At 47.7% G+C, this 23,696-nt stretch overlaps 1 protein-coding gene across 1 annotated transcript; it reads left to right on the top strand.

Moving 5' to 3' along the window:
- Window positions 1-1,271: 1,271 nt before the first annotated feature.
- Window positions 1,272-23,058, top strand: NDUFA9 (NADH:ubiquinone oxidoreductase subunit A9). Its single transcript, XM_052640218.1, has 11 exons — window positions 1,272-1,391; window positions 7,438-7,608; window positions 8,491-8,588; window positions 9,934-10,025; window positions 11,241-11,382; window positions 14,288-14,390; window positions 14,853-14,920; window positions 16,315-16,391; window positions 18,088-18,183; window positions 20,126-20,192; window positions 22,772-23,058. Exons 1-11 carry the CDS (start codon window positions 1,343-1,345, stop codon window positions 22,949-22,951), a joined length of 1,143 nt encoding a protein of 380 aa, XP_052496178.1. The 5' UTR covers window positions 1,272-1,342; the 3' UTR covers window positions 22,952-23,058.
- The last annotated feature ends 638 nt before the right edge of the window (window positions 23,059-23,696 follow it).

Genomic DNA, 23,696 nt, shown 5'->3' with positions numbered 1-23,696 from the left:
CACTCACTACATGTCTTTTGTTCATCCTAGCAAGGCACCCTCCTTTCTTCCTGAAAACACAAAGCACTGAAGAAATGACCAAGTCTGGAAAGATTCCCCCAAACCCAAAGGAGCTTGTTTTCTGATATGCTCTAGGTAGATGTCTCAGGCCATGTTGCTGATGGCTGTTCTTATTCTGGGATCTTGAGAGGCTGCCACGAAGAAAGGATTTAAAAACACAAGTCTTCATCTTCTCTTTCTGGAATTTCGTCAAGCTCTAGATACTACTTCCTGCCAAGGATCCACAATTAAAATACTACACACTCGTTGCTCTAAAGAGAGCCATCTTGAGTTTCTTCCTAGGAAAATACGCAGATGGCGTGTGCGAACCATCTGTCATGTCCGACTTTGCGACCCCATGGACTGTAGCCCGCCAGGATCCTCTATCCATGGGGATTCTCTAGGCAAGAATACTGGAGTGGGTTGCCATTTCCTCCCTCAGGGGAGCTTCTCCAACCGAGGGATCAAACCTGTGTTTCCTACAGGTCTCTTGCACTGCAGGCGGATTCTCTACCGCTGAGCCACCGGGGAAGCCATACTAACTTTTACAGGACATTTCAGGAGGTTCACAGACTTCCGGAAGCCCGCTCCTGTGTCAGAGTCCAAGTTAAGAATCCCTGGATTCCTGTCGGGTGGTGAGATAAGGGCTTTGGTAAATCACAGTACTTAAAACACAGGTGGAATGATACAACACGTCAGAGAAGTCGTCTTCGAGGTCATCCACGAGCAGAGACTTAAGCTCGTGACACGCCGCCGGAAAAGGGAACAGCAAGAGCCAAGGCCCCGGGGGACGTAACCTGCTCTTTGACTCCACGAACGCATCCTTTCTCACGTGTATTTCTCTCCCTCACCTCTTCTCTCCGCGTGCCCACCCACGCCAGTCCTCGGGGCCCCGGCTCTCTCCTGGAAAAGCTTCCAGGGCTCAAGGGCCGCCCCAGCGGACACTTTCAGGGAGCGATAAACTGAGAGTTGGGGAAGCTGAGCTGCTGCCCTTGATTCGGTCTGTGGTTTACTCTGAACTTCAGGTTCCTCGATACTCCGACGTCATCTTTACCGTCAGCTCCTGACATGGAATTCTGATCTCAAGACTCCTCTCTTTGTCCGCCTTTCCTCCCGGTCTTCCTCACATCCCTCAACCCCTTCCCGCGGTTTCCTAAGCGCTCTTCTGAGCCACCGTCCACCCCACCCTCCAACTCGCCCCTTTCATTCCTAGTTGGCGCCTGCGCAGATGGCCGGGAGGAAGCCTTTTGACCCAGCCTGGTAGCCGTAGTCGAGCGCCGGCCGCCGGGGATTCTGGGAGAAGATGGCGGCTGCCGTTCACCCCCGAGTTGTCCGGGCCCTGCCAATGTCACGTAAGTGTCACCGGGAACGGCGGCCCCGGATGGGGAATCCGAGATGCAGATCTAAAGTTTTGGGAGTGACGCCGTGTGCTGCAGCGGTCGCGCCGAGTCCCTGGGCCCCCTGGTTTTCTAGGTCCGCAGTTGCCTCTGACGGTTTCTCCTTTCTCTCCTTCCCCGGCTCATATATTAAGTTGTGCCCTTGGGAAAGGGCCTTTGCGGAGAGAACGGGAGCAACGCGAAGGGAAGAGGAGAAAAGAGGAGAGAGACTCAGAGTACTGATAACGGCTGTAAGGTTGCTGTTTAAGTTGCTTAGTCGTGTCCGACTCTTTTGAGACCCCAAGAATTATAGTCCACCAGGCTTCTCTGTCCATGGGATTCTCCAGGTAAGAATACTGGAGTGGGTCGCCATTCCATTCTCCAGCTGATGTTTCCGATTCAGAGATCGATCTCGCGTTTCCGGTGTCTCCTGCATTGGCAGGCGGATTCGTTACGACTGAGCCACGGGGGAAGCCTTGACTTTGATGTTATAAGAAATACTGGGCAGAGGAAGAGACATGCCCTATGATATAGTTTATATGTAGAATCTAAAAAATAATAATGTAAGTGATGAACTTATTTACAAAACAGAAACAGACTCACAGACATAGACAAGGAACTTATGGTTACCAGGGGAAAGGATGGGTGCGGGGGATAGTTAGCGCGTTTGGGACTGACACGTACACACTGCTATGTTTAACACAGATTGGCTCAGATGACAGAGAATCCTCCTGCGAAGTGGGAGACCTGGATTCGATCCTGGGTTGGGAAGATCCCCTGGAGAAGGGCATGGCAACCCACTCCAGTATTCTTGCCTGGAGAATCCCCGTGGACAGTAGCCTGGCGGGCTACACAGTCCATGGGGTCGCAAAGAGTCTGACAGAACTGAGCGACTAAGCACAGCACAACCAACAAGGATGTGTTGTATCGAGCAGAGAACTCTGCTCCACATTATGTAACAGCCTAAATAGGAAAAGAGTTTGAAAAGAATAGATGTGAATATATGTATAACTGCGGAGAAGGCAGTGGCAGCCCGCTCCAGTACTCTCGCCTGGAAAATCCCATGGATGGAGGAGCCTGGTGGGCTGCAGTCCGTGGGGTCGCTAAGGGTCAGGCACGACTGAGCGACTTCACTTTCACTTTTCACTTTCCTGCATTGGAGAAGGAAATGGCAACCCACTCCAGTGTTCTTGCCTGGAGAATCCCAGGGACGGGGGAGCCTGGTGGGCTGCTGTCTATGGGGTCGCACAGAGTTGGACATGACTGAAGCGACTTAGCTTAGCTTAGCTTATGTATAACTGAATCACTTTGCTGTACACCTGAAACTAACACAGCATTGTTAGTCAACTATACTCCAATATACAATAAATTTTTTTTTTTAAAGAAATATTGAGGGGCAGGATAGGAATCTGAAATGAATGGGGAAAAAGGGATATTGGAGGAAAGATTGACTTTATGACTTTGTGAAAACTCTGAATCAGTCTAAACTTCAGATTCTGTGTATGACAGTGGAAATGATCATACCACAACATCAGGGAGTTTCTGAGAAGATTCAATAGATTCAAGTAGTATTTGTAATAGTACTTTTCCGAATCAAAATAAAGGAAGAAGAATAAAGGAATACCTTAAGATTTGTCTAAGTAGAGCTTATTGTCCCTTCTGTTCTGACTGGATCTTCTGTGGTCCTCAAGTTGAAAGCACACATTTGCTCTTCCACTCACTAAGAGAGACTAGAAAGGCAAGGAAATTGGGAGTACAGCTTCATTATTTCACTCTCCTATCCTTCACCAATATGCCCTGTGTCAATCTCCAAAAATTGCATTTTCCCATTGTGTATTTCGGTTATTACAGAATATCATTTGCTCTCAAAATTAGGTGCGTGTCAGAATCATTCTTAGAGCTTTATAATATTAAACAGAGATAGGGACTCACTGAAGAGCTATTCAATCAGAACTTTTGAGACTGGCTTCTTCCACCTTACATTTTAAAAAGCTCCACAGGTAGTTCTAATGCTTAGCTGAGTTGAGAGCAGCAGTATTTGGGAGATTCCTTTTTATTTTCCATCTTGGGTAGAACAACTCCACACCACTGGGCAGGTGTTTGGTGCACGCCATTTACAATGAATGGTTTCTTAGCCTGACTTCTTTGCAGAGACATTTGCTGGCTCTTGTTAAACAGTTACGTTGGCGTCACATAATGTAGGTTGTGAATCAAATAACTGCAATTTATTGAGTACCTGCTACCGGCTAACCACAGTCATAGACATTTACATACATTTCTTTTCCCCTTTAACTCATTTTTTTCCCTAACTGATGCCATACCTTATACTCTTTACCACTCGGCTTTGTTATCTCTGGCAAAGTAAGCTTTTGAGTAAACTCTGGAGAGTTCAGTCTAGTGTGTAATGTAATCAAAACACTACAGAACTTTGTAAAACACAGTGAAATGCAGAGAGACTGTGAAGTACCAGAGGAAGTCAGAAGAGGGAGAGATTAAATGGGAACCCACTCCAGTATTCTTGCCTGGAGAATCACATGGACAGGGGAGCCTGGTGGGCTATACAGTTCATGGGGTCGCAAAGAGTCAGACACGGCTGAGCGACTTCACTTTCACTTAGGTCATCTGAAGTTGGGAGGGAAGATTGGAAGGCTTGTGGAGAATTTCAATGCTTCCGCTGATTTTTGTTTGTTTAGATCTGGAGAGTAAGAGGGGCTGGGCTTTTTCCTGGCACTGGCAAGGACAAGGGGATGAGAAGGGAAGCAGGATGTAGAATTCTTCGGAAGTAGTGAAATGACTTCCTGAAGATCTGAAACAGTAGGAAAGGAGGTTGAATACCTCCTTGGCATGTACGCCAAGTCGCCTCTGTTGTGTCTGACTCTTTGTGACCCAATGGACTGTGGCCCGCCAGGCTCCTCTGTCCATGGGATTTCCCAGGCAAGATTCAGGAGTGGGTTGCCATGCCCTCCTCCAGGGGAGCTTCCTAACCCAGGGATCGAATCCTTGTCTCTTACGTCTCCTGCATTGGTAAGCAGGTTCTTTACCGCTAGTGCTACTTGGGAATCCCCATTAGATGGAATCAAATAATGGAGACCTTTGAAAGCCAAGCAGAACGTAGACCAGTGGTCATCCAAATGGATTTTGTAAGAGGAACCAATGATATATAAAAATACAGTATTAGGACTTAAAAAAAATGTTTTCTGTAATAGTAATACCTAACACATAGTTCAAACTATATACCAGACACTTTTCTAAGTGCTTTCATATATATTGCATAACATGTATAACATATTGGAACTATATAGAAGGTGCATGTAATTTACAAATGATACTTAAAAAACAAAAACACCACTGCAGTGTGCCAGCAAATGTTTTTGGAGACTATTGGTTTAGATATTAAGTAGGAAGCCAAAGTAGGTTTAATGAATAAAGAATATTATTTCCCTGATGGTGTTCCCAGTAAATGGAAGAAAATGGAGAGCCTGGAGTCAGAGGGTAATGACTTGAATTTGTGGAGGACCCCAGGTGGCAGTAGTGGTAAAGAACCTGCCTGCCAGTGCAGGAGACAGAGGAGACCCCGATTCGATCCCTGAGTCAGGAAGATTCCCTGGAGGAGAAAATGGCAGTCCACTCCAGTATTCCGGCCTGGAGAATCCCATGGACAGAGGAGCCTGGCGGGCTACAGTGGTGAAGAGTCAGGGGTCGTGAAGAGTCAGGCAGGCTGAGCTTCTGAGCAGCCATGAGCATGCATAGAGTGCAAGGTAGATACGTGTGCAAGGCACTTACCCATTTGCTACTGATGTTCATGCCAGCCCCCTAACATGTAAGCTCCGTGCAGCCAGGGGCTGTGTCTTTTTTACTGTGCTAGCCACAGTTTCTTGAAGAGTGCTCAGTCTGTAATTGTTGAAAAAACAAACAACTGTGTGAGATGCGTGTAACATTACCTTCTGGGGATTTTCACAGCAATAGTATCAATAAGTGAAAGTAACTGTTACTCACGGAATGCTTCATGTGTGCCGGGGTAACGTGCTACGTGCTTTGTACACATTTACTCCCTTGGAGATGTTCATACCTTGACTCTGGTAATTCTCCTGATTTTGTTTGCTCTGGTCTTTATCCTGTGCCCTAACTTCCTTACTCATTATTTCTGATCATTCCCTTTCATACATTCTCAACTCCCCAGTCTGTATCCCTTTGTCATAAAAGGGGAAAAAAAAAAAAAAAAGCTGATTAAATCAAGGTTTCTACATGTTTCCTACCTGCCCCCAAGCAGTGGAGAGCTGAGTTAAGGAACACTCCACATGAATTGACGTTCTTATTTTAAATTCATGAATAAAAATCTCAAGTTAATTTTCAGCGTATTTTTCTAGGAAATTTGCTTTCCCTTTCTCCATATGACTAGTTGATGTTGCCAGTCTCCTAAGACTTCCAGCACATGCTTCTGTCCTATTCTCAGCTTTACAGAGAATGCGAAGGAATCAGATGGGAAGCATCTTTTCCCCACTGTAAAAATCTGAGGGCTGAGTTGGGGTGAGTCTCTGCTCTCCCTCCTCTTACAGTGGATGAGCTTCTCCTGGTCTGATGGAAGGGCAGTCAGGTCCCTCCCTTGGCCTTTGGTCTCTTCCCCGCTCACCTCTTCTTCCCTCTCCTGGGTCATTGACATTTTCCCTCTGCTGGGGGTTTTCTGTTAGCATATAAATATGCTATAATAGCTCATGTTAAACAAACCCTTCCTTGTCTTCTTGTTCCTCTAGTCCTGTTTTCCTTAGTCCCATTACACTGCATCCCCCAAGAAGAATTTTCAATACTCCTCTTAGGACCTCCCCACTGCATTCCTACTCCAGAAAAATTGTTCTTGTTCAGGCCACTTACAGCCAACATCTTTTAGATCCTAGCTATCTGCCCTCTGCTTATTTCCCTTTTCAGCAGCATTTGATAGAGTTAACTATTCTCTCCATCCATCACTTTCTTCATTTGACTTCTGGATTACCATTATCTTTTGTTTTCTCTCTTTTTCAGTCTCCTTTGCTGGCTCTTTGGTTTAGGCACAGAACCTCTCCGAGCTGTGGTTTTCTGGTCTGCAAAGTGGCAGTAAAGATAATGTGAAATAAAATAATACCTAAGAGGGATGCCAGATGCCTCTGTAAGTTTAGGTGTTATTTAGATGCTATTATTTTGTTACTGTTATGTGTCTGATCTGCAGTGTTTGTTTTTAACGTCTGTGGTTTCAGTACCTGTCTGGTAAGCTAGGCTCTTTCTCCAATTCCACACTTTTGGATAGGGAAAAACTGGTTTCTGGGCAGTCATCTCTAGTAAGCAGACACAGCTTTACTTTCTTAGTAGCTTACTCATCAACTTTGGATGGTTTTCAGTAGTGTTGTACTAAAGGTACAGTCTGAATTGCACTCTTAAAAAAAAAAAATCATCTTTCATCTCTGCCTCCAGCCCATATCACCGACTCTGCTTTCATTCATCATCAGTTTCACAGTCTGCTCCAGGCGCGTCTTTTGCTGTTCCCTGCACCGGGCTTATTCATTTCTCCTCCTGCGTTGTTAGATGTGTTAGGTGTTTCACGTGGAAATCTATCTTTTCTGTCATTAATCCCTCAAACCTTTCTCAGAATGCTTTATTCAGGAATCCTTCCTCAGGGTCATCTAACTTATGGTGCCTTTAGTTTGCATTCTTTCTGCTCCTTTCATGGGGAGGTTTATACCCTCTTAATTTGTAATTGCTTATTATTTTTCATACGGTGATTTATCTTTCTAGGTAAATTATAGCCTATAGGACAGGGAGTTTGTGTTCTAATCTTTATACAGTTTCCTTATGTCCTGTGGATTCTTTGTTGCAGTCATTTGTATTTATTGTTGCAGTTGGCACTTCAGTTATAACTTGTAATTCAAAAGTTAACTTTGCACTGTTACCTAAGTAAGTGAAAATACTGAGAGCAAAATAATGTTGCGTTTCCAGGAAGGGAAGCTGTCTGTATTCATGGTCACTTTTATGTGCGTTCTGGGTTTTCTTCAAGGCTCTTCTGTTCCTGCCCTAGCTGCCTCTGTGTTTCACAGCCCACCCCAGCGCCAGCTTCATCATTCAGTCATACCACATGGGAAAGGTGGGCGTTCCTCCGTCAGTGGGATTGTGGCCACTGTGTTTGGAGCAACGGGATTCCTGGGCCGCTACCTTGTCAACCACCTTGGTAAGTCAAGTTCCTCAAGTTCAACAAACTCCAAAGCTCTTTATTATGTTTATCTACCGAGAAGCTGTGAGCTCTGTTTCTTTTCATTGTCACAGTGTTTTGAATTCCTCCTATCTTGGATTTATGTAGTTTTGGACTCCTGTATATTCAGAGCAGGCACAGACTTCTTGTACAGGATGTTAATACAGAAATAGGGAACCCTGAAAAGTTAACAATATCTCTGTTGAGGTTATGTGCTCTGTGGTGTCTGACTCTTTGCAACCCCATGGATTGTAGCCCTCAGGCCCCTCTGTCCATGAGATTTCCCAGGCAAGAATACTGGAGTGGGTTGCCCTGCCCTTCTCCAGGGAATCTTCCCCACCCAGGGATCAAACCCTTGTCTCTTGTGTCTCCTGCTTTGGCAGGTGGGTTCTTTACCGCTACGCCACTTGGGAAGCCCTATGACATCTTGAGCATAATGGCAAAATATATTTTTAAAATTAAGCATAGAAGTGATTCACGTATCATACTAGAGTATTCATTGAAAGGACGGATGATGAAGCTGAAGGTCCAGTAATTTGGCCAACTGATGCAAAGAGCTGACTCATTAGAAAAGACCCTGATGCTGGGAAAGGTTGAAGGCAGGAGAAGGGGATGACAGGACGAGATGGTTGGATGCCCCACCGACTCAATGGACATGAGTTTGAGCAAGCTCCAGGAGATAGTGAAGGACAGGGACGCCTGGTGTGCTGCAGTCCATGGGGTTGCAAAGAGTTGGATACAACTGAGCGACTGAAGAACAAAGACAGTCATGCTAGAACTGAAATGTTTACAAAACCACTGCTGTATAATGTAATTGTATTACGTTAACATTGATCCTTGCTTCAACCCATTCTTTTCTAGGTCGCATGGGGTCACAGGTGATTGTCCCCTACCGGTGTGAGCCGTATGACACCATGCACCTTCGTCCCATGGGTGACCTGGGCCAGATCATCTTTATGGTGAGAGCCCGGGTTACTGATCATTGGAGCCGACTAATGTGAACTGCTAAGGTCATTTCTGGGAGAGAGAGGCAGTATAACCAAGCAGCAGTTTCCTGCCAAAGTGGACCAAGGGTGTCCTCCATTCACAGGCCATTCTTGTAAACCCTAGTCCAGCGCTTAGCAGACTTTTCCCTAACGAACCAGACAGGAGATACTTTAAGCTGTGCAGGTCATGATTACCCAGCTCCGCCCTTGTAGTTTGAAAGCAGCCACGTGCGTGCTTAGTCACTAAGTCACGTCTGACCCTTTGTGATGCCGGGGACTGTGTCCCGCCAGGCTCCTCTGTCTGTGGAATTTCCCAGGCAAGGGTACTGGAGTGCATTGTCATTTCCTTCTCCAGGGGATCTTCCCGACCTAGGGATTGACCTGCATCTCCTGCACTGGTAGGAGGGTTCTTTACCACTGAGCCACCTAGGAGGCCCCCAAAACAGCCATAGACAGTGTGTGAACAAATGGGAGTGGCAGTGTTCCGATAAAACTTTATTTACAAAGTTAGGTTGCAGGCTGGATTTGCCTGTGGTCATAGTTTGCCAGCCCCTGCTCTTAACCCGTGCCGGACAGTAACCTTTGGCCACGTCGGCTCTTGAGCCCTTGAAATGTCACTTGGTCTGGATTGAGGTATGCTGTAAATGAAAGACTTGGTGCTAAGGCAATACTATTCAATATATTGTTAGTAATTTTTCACATTTATCACATTGAAATAGTATTTTGAGTATGTTGGGTCCAATAAGGTAAATTATTAAAATGAATTGCTCCTGTTTCTTTTCATTCTTTTAAATGAGGCTAATAGAAAAATCAGAATTACATGTGTTCCTCATGTTACATTTCTCCTGGACAGTGTTTCTCTAGACAGAGATTACAAACAGGGTGGTTTATAACCTGGCTAGCTTTGCATAGATGTCACTTGAAACACTTCTTCCTGAGCGTTCAGTGTTGTTACTCTGCAGCCTTCAGGTTTGTCCTTTAGGCCAATAGTTGCCAGGAGGGCAGGGCAGCGGGGCGGGTTGGGGAGAGCCTGCAAGGGAGCGGTAAAAAATGTGTGGCCCTTTTTGGTTGTCACGTGACTGGAGTCCATATGGTTGGTTAGGTGGGATCAGGGATGCTGAGCATCCTCAAGTGCACAGCATGGTCCTTTCCACGCAGAACTGTGCTATCCCAGTGCCTGCAGTTTCTGTGGAGAAGCACTCGGGGCCTGGGTGCCTGGCTCAGCTGTTCACTAGCCGACTTCTCTTTCATCATCCTGTCTGGGCCTGCACTTTTCCACTGACACACTTTGCTCTTTTAAAAAACGTTTGTGTTACAGGACTGGAACGGGAGAGACAAGGACTCAATCCGAAGAGCCGTGGAGCACAGCAATGTGGTCATCAACCTGGTCGGGCGAGAGTGGGAGACCAAGTGAGTCTTGGCCTCCTGTCTCTTCTTTGCACACGGGCTGAGGGCTCAGTGGACATTTCTTGGGCATGTAACATGCCAGGGATTGTAGCTGTGACATTTTTAGGTAGTTCGTCAGTGTTGATTGCACAGCCTTTTCACACCCAGGGGCCACCCTCCCCACTTGACCCCTCCCTTCTTCCCACACACCCCGGCCCCCCAGCTGGGGATTTAGTTGGTGGTAAGTCCAGTGTGCAGACATTGTGACATGCTGCTCATGAAAATCCAGGATAAATCGTGCGAGCGCAGTGGGTGCCGTCACCTTGCCGGCCTTGCCACTGTGGGTCCTATGTTTGGATCTTTCCAGCTGGGATAGGGTAGGAAGGAGGGTTTTCCTGTTCCCCAGACTAACAAGCTACACACTGGTTTTTCTCGTGTGAGCAGTCTTCTCAGTCTGTTCTCCATGTTGTTAATGAAGGATAGAAATTGATTTTTAGCCCCTGTATATGTTGTTTATCAACAGATAAGGTTGAGGGTTTTTTTTAACTTTTTATTTTGTATTGAGGTATAGCCGATTAACAATGTTGTGACAGTTTCAAGCGCGTAGCTGAAGGGGTTTTAATCCTGTGATTCTGCAGCTCTTTGTTTATGCTCTTTCTCCGCACTTGTGAGAGTTTAACTTGGATGTATTTAGGGTGTGCCTGCCTCGTCACATATTTTTAAGTTCTCGGATGACTTGCGGGCCTTATTCAGCCTATTAGCCCCTGAGATGACTATCACAGCCCTTTGTACAGAGCAGGCTCTTAGTTTATGTTATTGCATCAAATTGGTGAGTGATGTATTTTTTTTTTTTTAGTTTCCTTTTTTCCTTCTGAGGGGAACAAAGGCCCAGGAATAAGAAATGATTTCCCGTCCAGCACCCAGCACTTCCCCCCTCCCCACCCAAACAGTGCAGCCAGATGTTGTTAAAGGGCCTCAGCCTTGGGGAGCCTTGAGGGCAGAGGACAATACCTCTGCTATTTGATCACTTACAGCCAGCCTGACATTATGGTAATGACAGTGAGCAGGCCTGTAAAATTAAAAAAAACAAACTGTTACCTTTGACTTCGGGTTAAATCGTTGCTATTTAAAAGCTTAACTATTATGAATCCTAGCAGTCATATGGAAACCAGCTTATCATAGAAAGCTTTGCAATCCCAAGTCAAGTGTTCTTAACCACCCCCTGTTTTTTCCTTCCAGAAACTTTGATTTTGAGGATGTTTTTGTCAAGATTCCCCAAGCCATCGCTCAAGTGTCCAAAGAAGCTGGAGTTGAAAAATTTATTCACATTTCACATCTGAATGCTGATATTAAGAGCTCTTCTAAGTATCTGAGAAACAAGGTACAGGACAAGTCAATTTGGAAAGAGGTTCACAGAGCTGGGGTTTCTTGGCCCCTTAGGCGCGTGAGTTAAGTGAGAAAGGTCTCTCACCGACGTGTCCAGAATTAGGGGATTTCTAGTTCTCCTGTCCAGGGTGTGATTGTCGTGTGGGTGAGGCGTGGTTGGGTGTCTTCTGTTTGCAGGGAACTGTGCGAAGCGGCTGCAGAGATGGGTGGCTCATCCTGTTACCTGCGCTCAAGAGTGTAAAGTTTCTTAGCACGTAACAGAATTACAGGCTAAACACAAAAGGTAGAGTCTGATTCCTGTACCAGAGTCGTACCCGTGTCACCCAGAAAAGCTCAAGGACTGTCTTTCCTTCTCTGACCCCTGCATAGTCATGCCTTATGCCTTTGGAGGAGTGATGTGAAAGCTGGGGTGGCAGGATAAATATCTGCAAGGGAAGATGGCTGTTCACATTGTAGTTAGCCTTCCTGGACTCCCAGAAACCCCACTGTGATCCCAGTTGTGCCTGGAGATGGACCAGCCTGGTTTGGAGTCGGCCTGTAACCAGAGATGTTTTATCAGCAGGGACGCAGGAGGGGCCCTGGTGCCTGGAGCTGCCTTCGGCATTTGGTTCCTGCCATGAGGGGTCTGCTTGGGGTCAGGCTGATAAGGCCCTCAGGGTTCCTTGACACTGGCTCCAGCTGTTGGATCCACTGTGATCTTTAACTGAACAAATCATTTATTAAGCACCTTCCGTGTGCTCCATGGTATAGTGGGTGCTGGGGAGACATGGCCTTAGCTCACGTCTAGTTTCTAATCCATTGACGAAAATAATTCCACATGCACCAGGTGTTGCTGAGTAGTTTGGGGAATCTTATAAAAACATCCTCAATATGAACATTCCTGGAAAGAAAAAATAGGAATTGGTTAAGAATACCTGACTCGGGATTTCAAAGCTATCTGTGAGAAGCTGGTTTTCACTCTGTTGCTCGAATTCAGAATATAATAATTAAACTTTTAAATAGCAATGGTTTAACCCAAAGTCAGGAGAGTGAAGGCAGAGGTGGGCCATGGACTCTAGCCTGGAGCAGATGTCAGTGAGGGTTGGTATGGAGGAAGGCAGAAACAGTGGACTGGGGTCCTGGGCAGGTGAAGGGTTGCATCTCAGGAGCAGAAGAGCAGGGAACAGGCAGGCTGGCAGCCCAGGAGCTTGTCAGCAGAGAGCAGCTCAGAGGAGGGGTGCTTGGGGATGTTTTGATCTGCGGCATCCAAGTTGAGAGTGGGGGAAGTGGGGTGGAGACGAGGTTTTTGGAGTTGAGAAGCTCAAGAAACTGAGGTCCGAGTCCTCTGGGCTCTGTTGCCACCCCTGGCAGGCACGGGTGGGAAGAAAGGCCAGGCAAGGCGCTGACAGCTACAGTGACCAAGGGGCCTTGTCTCAGAAGGGACAGGGATCCTGAGAGAGGGTGTCGGAGCAGAGGAGGTGAGGAAGGAGGGCCCCGTGCCCACTCCTCTGGGCCGGCGTGCCCTGCTGCCGCTTCCGTTGCTGTAGCCTCCTGCATCCCACCCTCCTTTCTCTGGCAGGTTGCTCATAATTGACACAAACCAGAGAATCTGTGATTGGAAGGGAAAATGGAGGCCAGAAAAAAAACTCTTCTGATTTTTCTCCTTCCTTCTGCATAAGTTTCCCTGGAATCAATATGGAAAGAAGCCCATATGGAAAGAGCTAAACGATGCAGGGCTCTTTTGTGTGTCATTTTCTTTTTCAATTCTGTGTACATGAATCCCCCCACTTACTGCCGGGATTACATTCCCAGACCCTCAGTGGCTGCTTGAAACCAAGGATGGTATAGAACCCTCTAGTATATGCTTTGCTTACCCTGTACATACATACCTGTGATCAAGTTTCATGTATAAATTAGGCACAGAAAGACTGACAACAGTAACTACTAATAAAAAAGAGCAGTTATAATCAGTTCAGTTCAGTTCAGTCGCCGTCGTGTCTGACTCTTTGTGACCCCATGAATCGCAGCACGCCAGGCCTCCCTGTCCATCACCAACTCCTGGAGTTCACTCAGACTCATGTCCATCGAGTCTGTGATGCCATCCAGCCATCCTCTGTCATCCCCTTCTGCCCTCGATCCCTCCCAGCATCAGGGTCTTTTCCAGTGAGTCAACTCTTTGCATGAGGTGGCCAAAGTATTGGAGTTTCAGTGTTAGCATCAGTCCTTCCAATGAACACCCAGGACTGATCTCCTTTAGGATGGACTGGTTGGCTCTCCTTGCGTCCAAGGGACTCTCAAGAGTCTTCTCCAACACCACAGTTCAAAAGCATCAATTCTTCGGCACTCAGCTTTCTTCACAGTCCAACTCTCACATCCATACATGACCACTGGAGAAACCATAGCCTTGACTAGACGGATCTTTGTTGGCAAAGTATTGTCTCTGCTTTTGAATATGCTGTCTGGGCTGGTCATAGCTTTCCTTATAATAGATTGTAATAAAAGTGGTGTGAATGCAACACCCAACCCTGTCCGTCGCTCCATCTGCTAACTGCTCACCCTTCTCGTGATAATGTGAGATTCATGTGCCAGCAGGCCCGAGAAGGAGGACCTGAGATTTCCCCACACCACTCAGAGCAGCGTGCACTTTAAAAACTTAGCAAGTATTTCTGGGATTTTCCATTTAATATTTTTAGGCTACAGTTGACCGTGGGTAACTGAAAGTGTGAAGCAAAACTGCACATAAGGTGGGGCGGGGGGTGGTGTGCCTATAACTGAGTGTTATCATAGGGTGCCCTCAGCCTGGAGGCAAACATGACCTGGAAGGACCCGTGGTGTTCTGATAGCAGAAGGACGTTCTGGTAGTGGAAAGATGGAAGTTTTCGCTCACTTACTGCAGAGCTCTGTTGTGTTTGGCTGTCTAGGCTGTTGGAGAGAAGGAAGTGAGAGAGACGTTTCCAGAAGCCACCATCATAAAGCCGGCTGACATCTTTGGCAGAGAGGACAGATTCCTCAATTATTTCGCAAGTAGGTTTCCTTCCTTCAAATAGGAGAATGACCGTCTTGGTGTCATCTGTTAAATACTTCCATTTTCTGTGCATCTGTGGTGCTACATTGATCGTACGCTTCATGTCTGTTCCACCTGCGTCTTTCTCCGGGCTTCTTGTGTTGCTGGCCTGTTGATTAGAATGGGGCGCAGGTAGAGCTGCGCCTTGGGAGTGGCCCAGCAGTGCAGAGTGGCCGACAGTAGCCAAGCCGTGGTCCTCTTTCCTTGTTCTTCTTGTCCCTAAGTGTTTGACCGTCCTTTCACTTCCTGTGTTTGTTGTGTGAAGAACAAATAAAGGTGGCTGCCTCTTAATAAGATCGTTAACTCCCGCAGAGTCAGCTGCATTTATTTATTTTTACTATGCAAAATAGCTCGGGACACCCAGAGAGAGGAGGGTCTTCAGGCAGGTGAGGCCTTCTAAGATGTTGCCTTTGTTCTGCCAGATATCCGCTGGTTTGGTGGCGTCCCTCTTATTTCCTTGGGCAAGAAGACTGTGAAACAACCAGTATATGTAAGTACCCTGGATAAAGGAGCTTTTGCCAAATTCAAGATTCAAGTGATCGGTTTTCAGGTTTTATCCTAATTCTGTAAGTTCTGACATTTTTGTCTCTGTCAGATTGCTTTGACTGACTGTTTCTCAGTGTACCTGAGAGGTCCAGGTACCCTGTGCGTTTTCACTTGTTCATTCACTCAAGAGAAGTGTCTTGAGGAATATCACTGGGATATTCACAGTGTCTCTGGGCATATCTGTGAAGACACAGATGCGTGCTGCCTCAACGCTGGCCCCAGTCAGGGGCAGGTCCGCATGGCAGTTGTCGGGCAGTGTGACAAGTGCTGACAGGGAGGGGATTTCACGTAGGTATGGCAGAGGACAAATTTGGAGGTCAGCGAAGTGACATCTTAGGAGAGACCCTGAAGATGACTCGCAACTGGTCAAAGGCAGTGGGTGGGGTGGAGTGGCCCAGGCAGAGGGGACCAGATGTCAGGGAGCAGAGGTGAGAACCGTGTGGATTCCGTGTGGTGATGAACCAGGGTTTCTCAGCTGGAACACTGCACTTTCTGGGTGGGATTACGGTTTGTTGTGGGGCTGCTGTGGTACGGCCTCCAGCCACCAGATGGCAGTAGCTCCCCCGCAAACTGTGCTGATTAAAACTCTCCAGGCGTTTGCGCGAGACTCCTGGGGGCCCGAATCACCCCCAGTGAAAACGGTGGGGTCTGATATCATATGGATTATTATGTTATATGTATATTATATATTATTATTTATCATAAGTGAAGTGAAAGTGAAGTCACTCAGTCGTGTCCGACTCTTTGCGACCGCATGGGCTGTAGCCCACCAGGCTCCTCCTCAGTGGGATTCTCCAGGCAAGAGTGCTAGAATGGGTTGCCATTTCCTTCTCCAGAGAATCTTCCCGACCCAGGGATGGAACCCAGGTCTCCCGCATTGCAGGCAGACGCTTTAACCTCTGAGCCACCAGGGAAGCCCTGAATATATATCATAAGATTATTCTAAAAGTCAAAATGGTAGAATCTTGGGTGTTCCATGTGGTTCAGCCTCATGGTTTGTGACAGCGCGGTGACAGACAAGGAAGAGAAGGAGGAGGATGATGGGGTGAGATTGGAGCTGGTGGGACAGGCCTGGGCACGGCCTGGAGATAAACATGCTCCCACTGGAGAAAGTATTGATTTCGGTGACCCTTCCACATGGAGCTGATTTGAGTCCTTGAGAAGTGGCTTTTAGGAGTTTTCTGAAAGCAGACAGTGATGTCATTTTAATGGCATTATTTTGTGGTGATCGATGTGGCTTGCTCTCCTTCCTCCCTCCCTTTTTAAAATTCTCTCCCACATCTCTCTGTTGCTCTCTCTTTCAGCAATTACTGAAACATGTGTTATAATTTCTTGTAGATTGTGGATGTCACCAAAGGAATTATTAATGCAATTAAAGACCCAGATGCCAGAGGGAAAACTTTTGCCTTTGTTGGGTAAGTGACTGGAGTTTGACTTTAAGATCGTACAGCCTATTAAAATAAAGGGATTGTGACTTACAACAACAGTAATTTCTAGACATGTCACTCACAGGCTTATTTGTTGCCTTTTCCAGAAATGAACAACTTGAAAATACATAAAATAAGTTTATTTACAATGCCATCAAAAGAATAAAATATGTATGTATAAATTTAACAAAAGAAACACAAGGCTTGTATACTGAAAATCACATAGCACTGAGGAGGAAAATGAAGGAAAACCAAAATAAATGGAAAGACATTGTGCATTCTTGGGTTGGAAGAGTCGATATTGTTAAAGTGGCAATTTTCCCCAAATTGATCTGTCTATTCAACTTGATGTTACCAAACTTCAAGCAGTTTCTTTTTCTTTTTTTTCTTTTTTTGCAGAAATTGACAAATTTATTCTAAATATTCTCGGAAATACAAAAGACCCACCATAGCGGAAACCATTTTGACCGAGAGAAATAAACTTGGAGCACTTAAGCTTTCCAATTTCAAAACTTACTCGGAAGCTCTAATTATCAAAACAGTGTGACACTGGCATAAGAATAGACGTGTAGGTCAGTTAAACAGAATTGATAGTCTAGAAACCAGACTCCATGTTTATGGACAGTGGATTGTTGAAGAGGCGCCATGACACTGAGATGGGGAAAGTAATCATCTTTTCAACAAATGGTACTATCCACATGCAGAATGATGCCACAGATTCTGATTTCACCCCATACGTGAAAAAATTAACTCAAAATAGACCAGAGACCTAACTGTAAGGGTTAAGCTAGAAAACTTTTGGAAGGAACATTTGGACCTGGGGTTAGGCAGAGATGTTTTAGACGTGACGTCAGAAGCATACTCCACCAAAGACACAAGTGGATAAATTAGACTTCATTGAAATTAAAAACGTTTGTGCTTCATAAGGCATCATTAAGTAAGGGATGAAACAACAAGATCATCAACTAAAAGGCAGAATGGGGTGGCAGAGAGAGGTATATGGAAAATTTGAGGATGGAGAGGAAGATAGGAGGCACCCCCTGAGAAAAGAGGGAAAGAGCACCCCCCCCCCCAACCCCAGGAGCACCCAGTAGGACCGCAGAGCAGAGCTGAGCTGCTCCTTGAAGCTCAGATCAGAAATGTAAGAGGAGGCCCAGGAGTATGTTTCTGCAACTCTGTCTTGCTGGGGGCTCAGGTGCAGATACTTGGATTAACCAGAGAAGGGTTTTGCTCTGCAAGGATGGGAGAGGAGCCCGGGGGTGAGGTTTTGTCAGGACATGTACGGAGGAGTGACTACAGTGCTGAGCCATGCGATCTAAGCTGGGAAGGACACAGCCTTCAGTGTCCCTTTCTCTGTGAGCAGAGACACTTAGACCATTCTGAGTCACAGTTAATGGAACTCAGAATGATGGGCGTTTGATGTTAAATGAAAAAGACATTATGGAATAGGATGACCTGTGTAATCTTATATTTATAAAAGCAAAAAATGAATAAGGGAATAAGAAGGATATATTAAGTTTATTAGCTTCATCTTAGGCTGATGGTTTTTCCTTGTGCTAATCTGTATTTCCTATAGGACATACATGTTTTCCATTTTCACAAGAATGATGTTATCTTGTTAAACTAAAAACAGAAGTGTGTGAGGCGCAGGTAATCTGAAGAACTGTGAACCTTCTGTTCATAGGCCCAATCGGTACCTGCTCTTCGACCTCGTGCAGTACGTCTTTGCTGTGGCTCACAGGCCCTTCCTGCCGTACCCTATGCCACACTTTGCCTATCGGTAAGTAAAGCGCTGCTTTTTTGTGCTTCTAGAAAAGAGCTAACCGGATAGTTCCCTTTGTGATGCTCCCCTCCCCAGGGGTTATAGGGAGTGTGTCCCTTGTGGTGAAATCTCAGAATCTCTAACCAGGAGGGGCTCCTGACACCTTCTTGACGTCCATCTGGGAAAGAACCAGAGGAGCTTAAGAAAGGGAGTGTGGCTTCATGGGTGAATAAACACCGTGGTGGAAGATGGAATCTGTAGATCTTCACATTCTCCCACTAGAAGTCCTGGGTGTCATTGGCAGTGTCTTGCTTGGCAGATCGTATAAAGGAGCAGTTAGGTTTCCCTGTTTATCCACTTGCCCAGGAGTGGGAAAGGGACCCTCCTTCATCAAGGCAGTCTGATCACATGGCTGGGGAAAGGACCTTGGTTGATGTAGCCGCTTCCTGCAGTTGCTTGTCTGGTTTTCCTGCTTCTTGCCTCCCTCTTTCCCGTGTAGGTGTGTTGCTGTTGTTTAGTCGTTAAGTCGTGTCTCTTTGTGACCTCATGCACTGTGGCCCACCAGGCTCCTCTGTCCATGGGATTTCTCAGGCAAGAATATAGTAGCGGGTGGCCTTACCCTTCTCCAGGGCATCTTCCTGACCCAGGGATCAAACCCACATCTCCTGCATTGGCAGGCGGGTCCTTTACCCCTGAGCTGCCAGGGAAGCGCTCTGTAGGTTTAGCACCTTGGAATGATCACGTCACACAGTAAGGTCATGGTTAGGGACACTTTCACGTCCAGTTTGCCAGAGATTGATGAACCAGCATGGCAGCTGAATTCTTCATTTGCTTGATCACTCAGTCACTCTGCAAACATTTCTTGAATGCCAGCTGTGTCTTAGGCAATGTTCTAGGCGCTCAGGATGTTATAGGAAACCCTCAAAAAGCCCATACACTAACAGGTGTCAGAAAAATAGAAAATTAGAAGGCAGTGTGGTGGTAAGATTCATTGATGTGTTAGCATAGAACCAGGGCAGACTTGGAGGATTGTAAGCAGTGTTTTTTGTTTTTTTTGTTTTAAGCCAAAACTATCCTTTTTGCCAGTGAAGCAGGTTGGACAGAATCTGAGGCTTGCTGAGTTCTTGGAGAACTTTTGACCTGTCTTCAGCTTCCTTTTCATTTTTTTCTTATCTCCCATTGGAATAATGTTTTTCAGGCTTTTAAAAACCAGCAGAAGCCTGGGTTCAATGACTCTTTGCATAAAGGCCCCTTAGGACAAGCACATTGAAGTAGAGCTGGCCCCATGGTTGCCCCTGGGGCGCATGCTCCTTGCTCCACCTCCAGTCCTCTGTGGGATGTGGGGGCCCCCAGGAATTCCTCGTGTGCCTCCTGTCCCAAGGACACAGGAGACCGGAGCTCAGGTGACAGATGAGGAATCCCCCAGGTTTCGGTAGGATGAAGAGATGGCACCGAGGAGGCAGGTGGCCCTCTCGTCTGGGTTTTCTCTCGGCTTCCTGATTCAAACCCTAGATCTTAGGCGTCTCCTCACTTTTGGATCTCCTGGATCCTCAGGGCCTCTGCCTTAAGGCTCACGCTTTCTATCTTGCCCAACACCTGCCTCGCCCCTTAACAGAAACATATCTGAATATCTGGGGCTTAACTCTGATTGAATTTGACAGGCGTCACTCAACAATGGATCTGTTTTGTTTGTCTTGTGGGCGGGGCAGCTGCACTCTCTCTTGGTTTTCCTGATTCATTGTCCCTTTGGTGGGGCCAAGGAGAGCCAGTGCGAGGCGGGCGGGCGGGCGGGCGGCTTGAAAGGAGAGGTGACCTCCCGGGCTGGGAGCCGGGAGGTTTGGTGCTCGTTGGTTTCTTTAAACGCACTCAGTGACTTCCCGGCTCCCTGGCAGCTGCCGTGCCTGGCGTGAACAGGGAGCAGAGATGCTCATCACATGTGCCCTGTTTGTTCCTCTTCCAGATGGATTGGGCGGCTCTTTGAAATTAGTCCATTTGAACCCTGGACCACGAGGGATAAAGTGGAGCGGGTGAGTATGAGGGTGACCAGCCCTTGCTGGGTGGGTGATGGATGAGCGAGTGTTGAATTTGCTCCAGGGACCTCCTGGGTCAGCTCCACGGGCTTGTCTGCAGTCCCTGTGTCTCAGGTCAGCCCCGCCATGTGCATGAACCTCACCATGCCCAGCCTCTCCAGGCCCTGCCTTGGAGGTTTTCAGGTTTTCTCTCCCCTGGATCATCTCCACCGGCATACAGACATGCCTTCCTAGCTCTCTGTGTTAAAGGCCAGAGTCCTGCCCTTGGCCCATCCCATCTGCTGCTGCTGTGTCCTTGTACGTCAGACTTTCTGGAAGAGCGGGCTGTACCTGGGGCTGCTAGCTTCTCACCTCCTCCCTGCTTTAATCCATTCCTTTCAGTTTTTATCTCCACTGTCCCCCTAAACACTGCTCATCCCAGGTCACCTGAGGTCTCTGCTGCCAGGCCTGGTGGTTAGCGCCCTGACCTCCTCTCACCCGTGGGGAACCATGCTAATCAGAGGCGGCCCTCCTTCCTCTTGAAGCCCTCACTCCCCTCTGTTCTCCCTGGTTCTCTTGCTGCTCCTGCCCCCTCGATCTCCCTGGCTCACCCTCTGTCCCTGGTCTCTGGTGTTGGGGACCAAGGGCTCTCTCTTCCGCCCTTGTCTGTCCTGGCTCTTTCTCTGGAAGACTCTCACCTCGTTCCGTTTGTGCACTCATGGCGGCAGATTCCCCACCTGGACTGCCCCCCGCCCACCCAGCAGCAAGCCTCCCATCTGTTTAGCTGTGTAGTCATCATCTAAAACCTGGCTCGTCCAAAAGGAGAGCCGCAAACCTGCTTTTCTCCCAGGCCCTCTCAGCTCAGTTGATGGTATCACTGTTCTCTGATACTCAAACCCCAAGTCGAGGATTCCGCCTTGATTCCTTCCTTTCCTGACCCCTCTCCATGTAAACAGGGCTGCCCCGTCCTTCCTGCTGGGCTGGCAGTGTTCTGTCCCCGCGTGTACTCGAAAAGCAGCCCCCACAACAGTGACTGCGGAGCCCTTGAGACGTGGCTTGTGTGACGGCAGAAATAAGATTTGAATTTTGTAAAATTGTAATTAAAGTCACTGCTTTGGCTGGTGGCTGTTGTTCTGGACAGCACAGACTGGCCTGTTGGTACTGCTGGGCGACACTCAAGTGTGCCAGCTCGCACCTCCTTCTTCCTACCTTTTTGTTCAACGTTTTATTATGGAACTGTGTATCACAGTATTGGTAATTTTCCACGTCTAGAAAAGTGGGGGATTGTGTCCCCTCTACCCACTCCAGTTCAGGCGGGAGGTCATTCCATCCTCTGGCCCGACTCCGGGCGCCTCTCGTCCCCTGCAGCGCGCTGGTCGCGCCCTGCCTCGCTGTCTCCATGCCGGTCTCCCTCACTGGTCGTTTGCCCACTGCGCGTGGAAGTGTTTCTAGAGAGGAGACAAAACAGATACACTCTGCTGCCTCTACCTTTGAAAACCTGTTCCCTCTTACGACAAGCAGCGGGCATATTGTCCTCTGAGTGTTGTTGTTTAGCCGCTCAGTCACGTCTGACTCTGTGCGACCCCATGGACTGTAGCCCGCCAGGCTCCTCCGTCCGTGGGACTCTCCAGGGAAGAATACTGGAGTGGGTGGCCAGGGAATCTTCCTGACCCAGGGATCGAACCCTCTTCTCCTGTATCTCCTGCACTGGCAGGTGGATTCTTTATCACTGAACCACCTGGGAAGCTCGCTCTGAATGTTACCTAAAAGAGAAGATGAAACAGTCCTTGGAGAATGATGTGAACAGGCAGCCGTTGTCCCTGCTCTGACGGGCTGGGTCTGGAATCCAAGACCAGTCTCCAGATGTCCTTTCTATGTTCAAGAAGGATCGGGCGGGAGAGCTGGTGGGCAGGACGCTCCAGCGTGTCTGACGGCTGCACCTTGTACATTTGTCACTGAGGAGTGTTGGGGCAGCAGGCTGGTGGGTTTGAGATTTGGTCTGGGGGTCACTGGGCAGCTCTTGGGGGAAGGATGGTGGACGTGCCTGGGCTGGAGAGGGTTGATGCTGCTGCGGGTGAACACCCAGCCTCCTCATTTGCTCATGGATGAGCTGGAGTTTTTGGAATCTCCAGGCTTAACCTCTTTCCCTCCAAACAATGTGGGTTTGGGTTTTGAGATCCATAGTCAGCATTAGTCAGCCAGGTTCAGGAGAGCTGGAGCATCAAGGTTCGTGGATTATTGCTGAGTGATCTTAATTCAGCAAAACCGAGGCAGAAAGCCATGCTTAGAGAACCAGCCGGTCCCATTTCTCTGCTGAGCCTGTGGATCTCACAGTCCCTCTGCTCTATCCCAGACTGACTGCTCCTTATCCCTCACCTGAGCCCTGCTCTGTGCTCGGGGATAGACCTGGAGCTGACCCGTGGGGCCTTGCCTTTCCCTCCGCACGTAGGCACTTCTCTCTGCTCTGCTTCCGGTGGTCTCTGCCCACTATCCACCGAAGCCAATGAAGTCTCAGCGGCGGGACTCAGGCAGCTCGCGGGTTGGAGCGTCTGCGAGGCTGGCCCTCAATGCTCTCTGTGCCTCTCGTCTATCCGCAGATTCACACCACAGACAGGACCCTGCCTCACCTGCCAGGCTTGGAAGACCTGGGCGTTCAGGCCACGCCCCTGGAGCTCAAGGCCATCGAGGTGCTGCGGCGTCACCGCACCTACCGCTGGCTGTCTTCCGAGATTGAGGACGTGCAGCCGGCCAAGACGGTCCCCGCTAGTGGCCCCTGAGCCGCCCGTGGCTATTGGTGTCGGTTGGGTTGCTACCCACCAGGCCACCTTTGCCGGAGAATCCTGTATATAGTGAATGAGAGCCTCTATTAAAACCTGAGATGAAATTCTGTGGGCGCTTTTTCTTTTTTTGATTTACAAAGGGAGAAACTCAGCCACCTAGAATTTGAGCACAATTTTCTTTAGTTATATGTATTTAATACACGTACATCTTTTATTCTCTGAAATGCTGGAGGATTTTAATTTCCTTCCGTCAGGCCACTTCTTGTGAATGTTCTAGAAGACTAGAACCCCTTTTTAAGGACAGAATATTGTGAAGGCCCCATGTGATATGTGACTGCCTGTTGACACACGGTAGTTGAGAAAATATGCAATGTCCCATAAATAATCCGAATTCATCCACACTTTGGGTATTTTAAAAAAATTATCTTAATGCTCTCTAAACACGCTTAAAATATCCTACATACACAGAAAAACATTGTCCATAGCCATGGATCTGCCCGCAGTAATCCCCCAGTCCCCTGCTCAGATCTGAACTTGTCAGGGGCTCCACCCCGCCATGGTCACGACAGCACCCAGGTGGTTTCAGACACATGGGTGGATGGGACCCACCCCCACTCACCTGGTGTAAAGGAGGCCAGTGCTTCAGAATTAGGATCACTGCATAAGCTTTAACGTCGCAGCCAAGACCCAGACCCAGAGTTGGTTTCTTGTCTGCAGATCCCTCAGGAGTGTGAGCAGAAGC

The sequence above is a fragment of the Budorcas taxicolor genome, chromosome 5 (assembly GCF_023091745.1).
Source record: "Budorcas taxicolor isolate Tak-1 chromosome 5, Takin1.1, whole genome shotgun sequence".
NCBI lineage: Eukaryota > Metazoa > Chordata > Mammalia > Artiodactyla > Bovidae > Budorcas > Budorcas taxicolor.
Note: the sequence above shows the minus strand (reverse complement) of the source record. Positions and strands in the feature narration are given on the sequence as shown.

Coding starts and splice junctions, on each gene's coding strand:
- NDUFA9 (XM_052640218.1), top strand. CDS start 1,343: ATGGCGGCTGCCGTTCACCCCCGAGTTGTCCGGGCCCTGCCAATGTCA. Junction 11,383..14,287: donor CTAAGTATCTGAGAAACAAG/GTACAGGACAAG, acceptor TTGGCTGTCTAG/GCTGTTGGAGAGAAGGAAGT. Junction 18,184..20,125: donor ATGCCACACTTTGCCTATCG/GTAAGTAAAGCG, acceptor TTCCTCTTCCAG/ATGGATTGGGCGGCTCTTTG.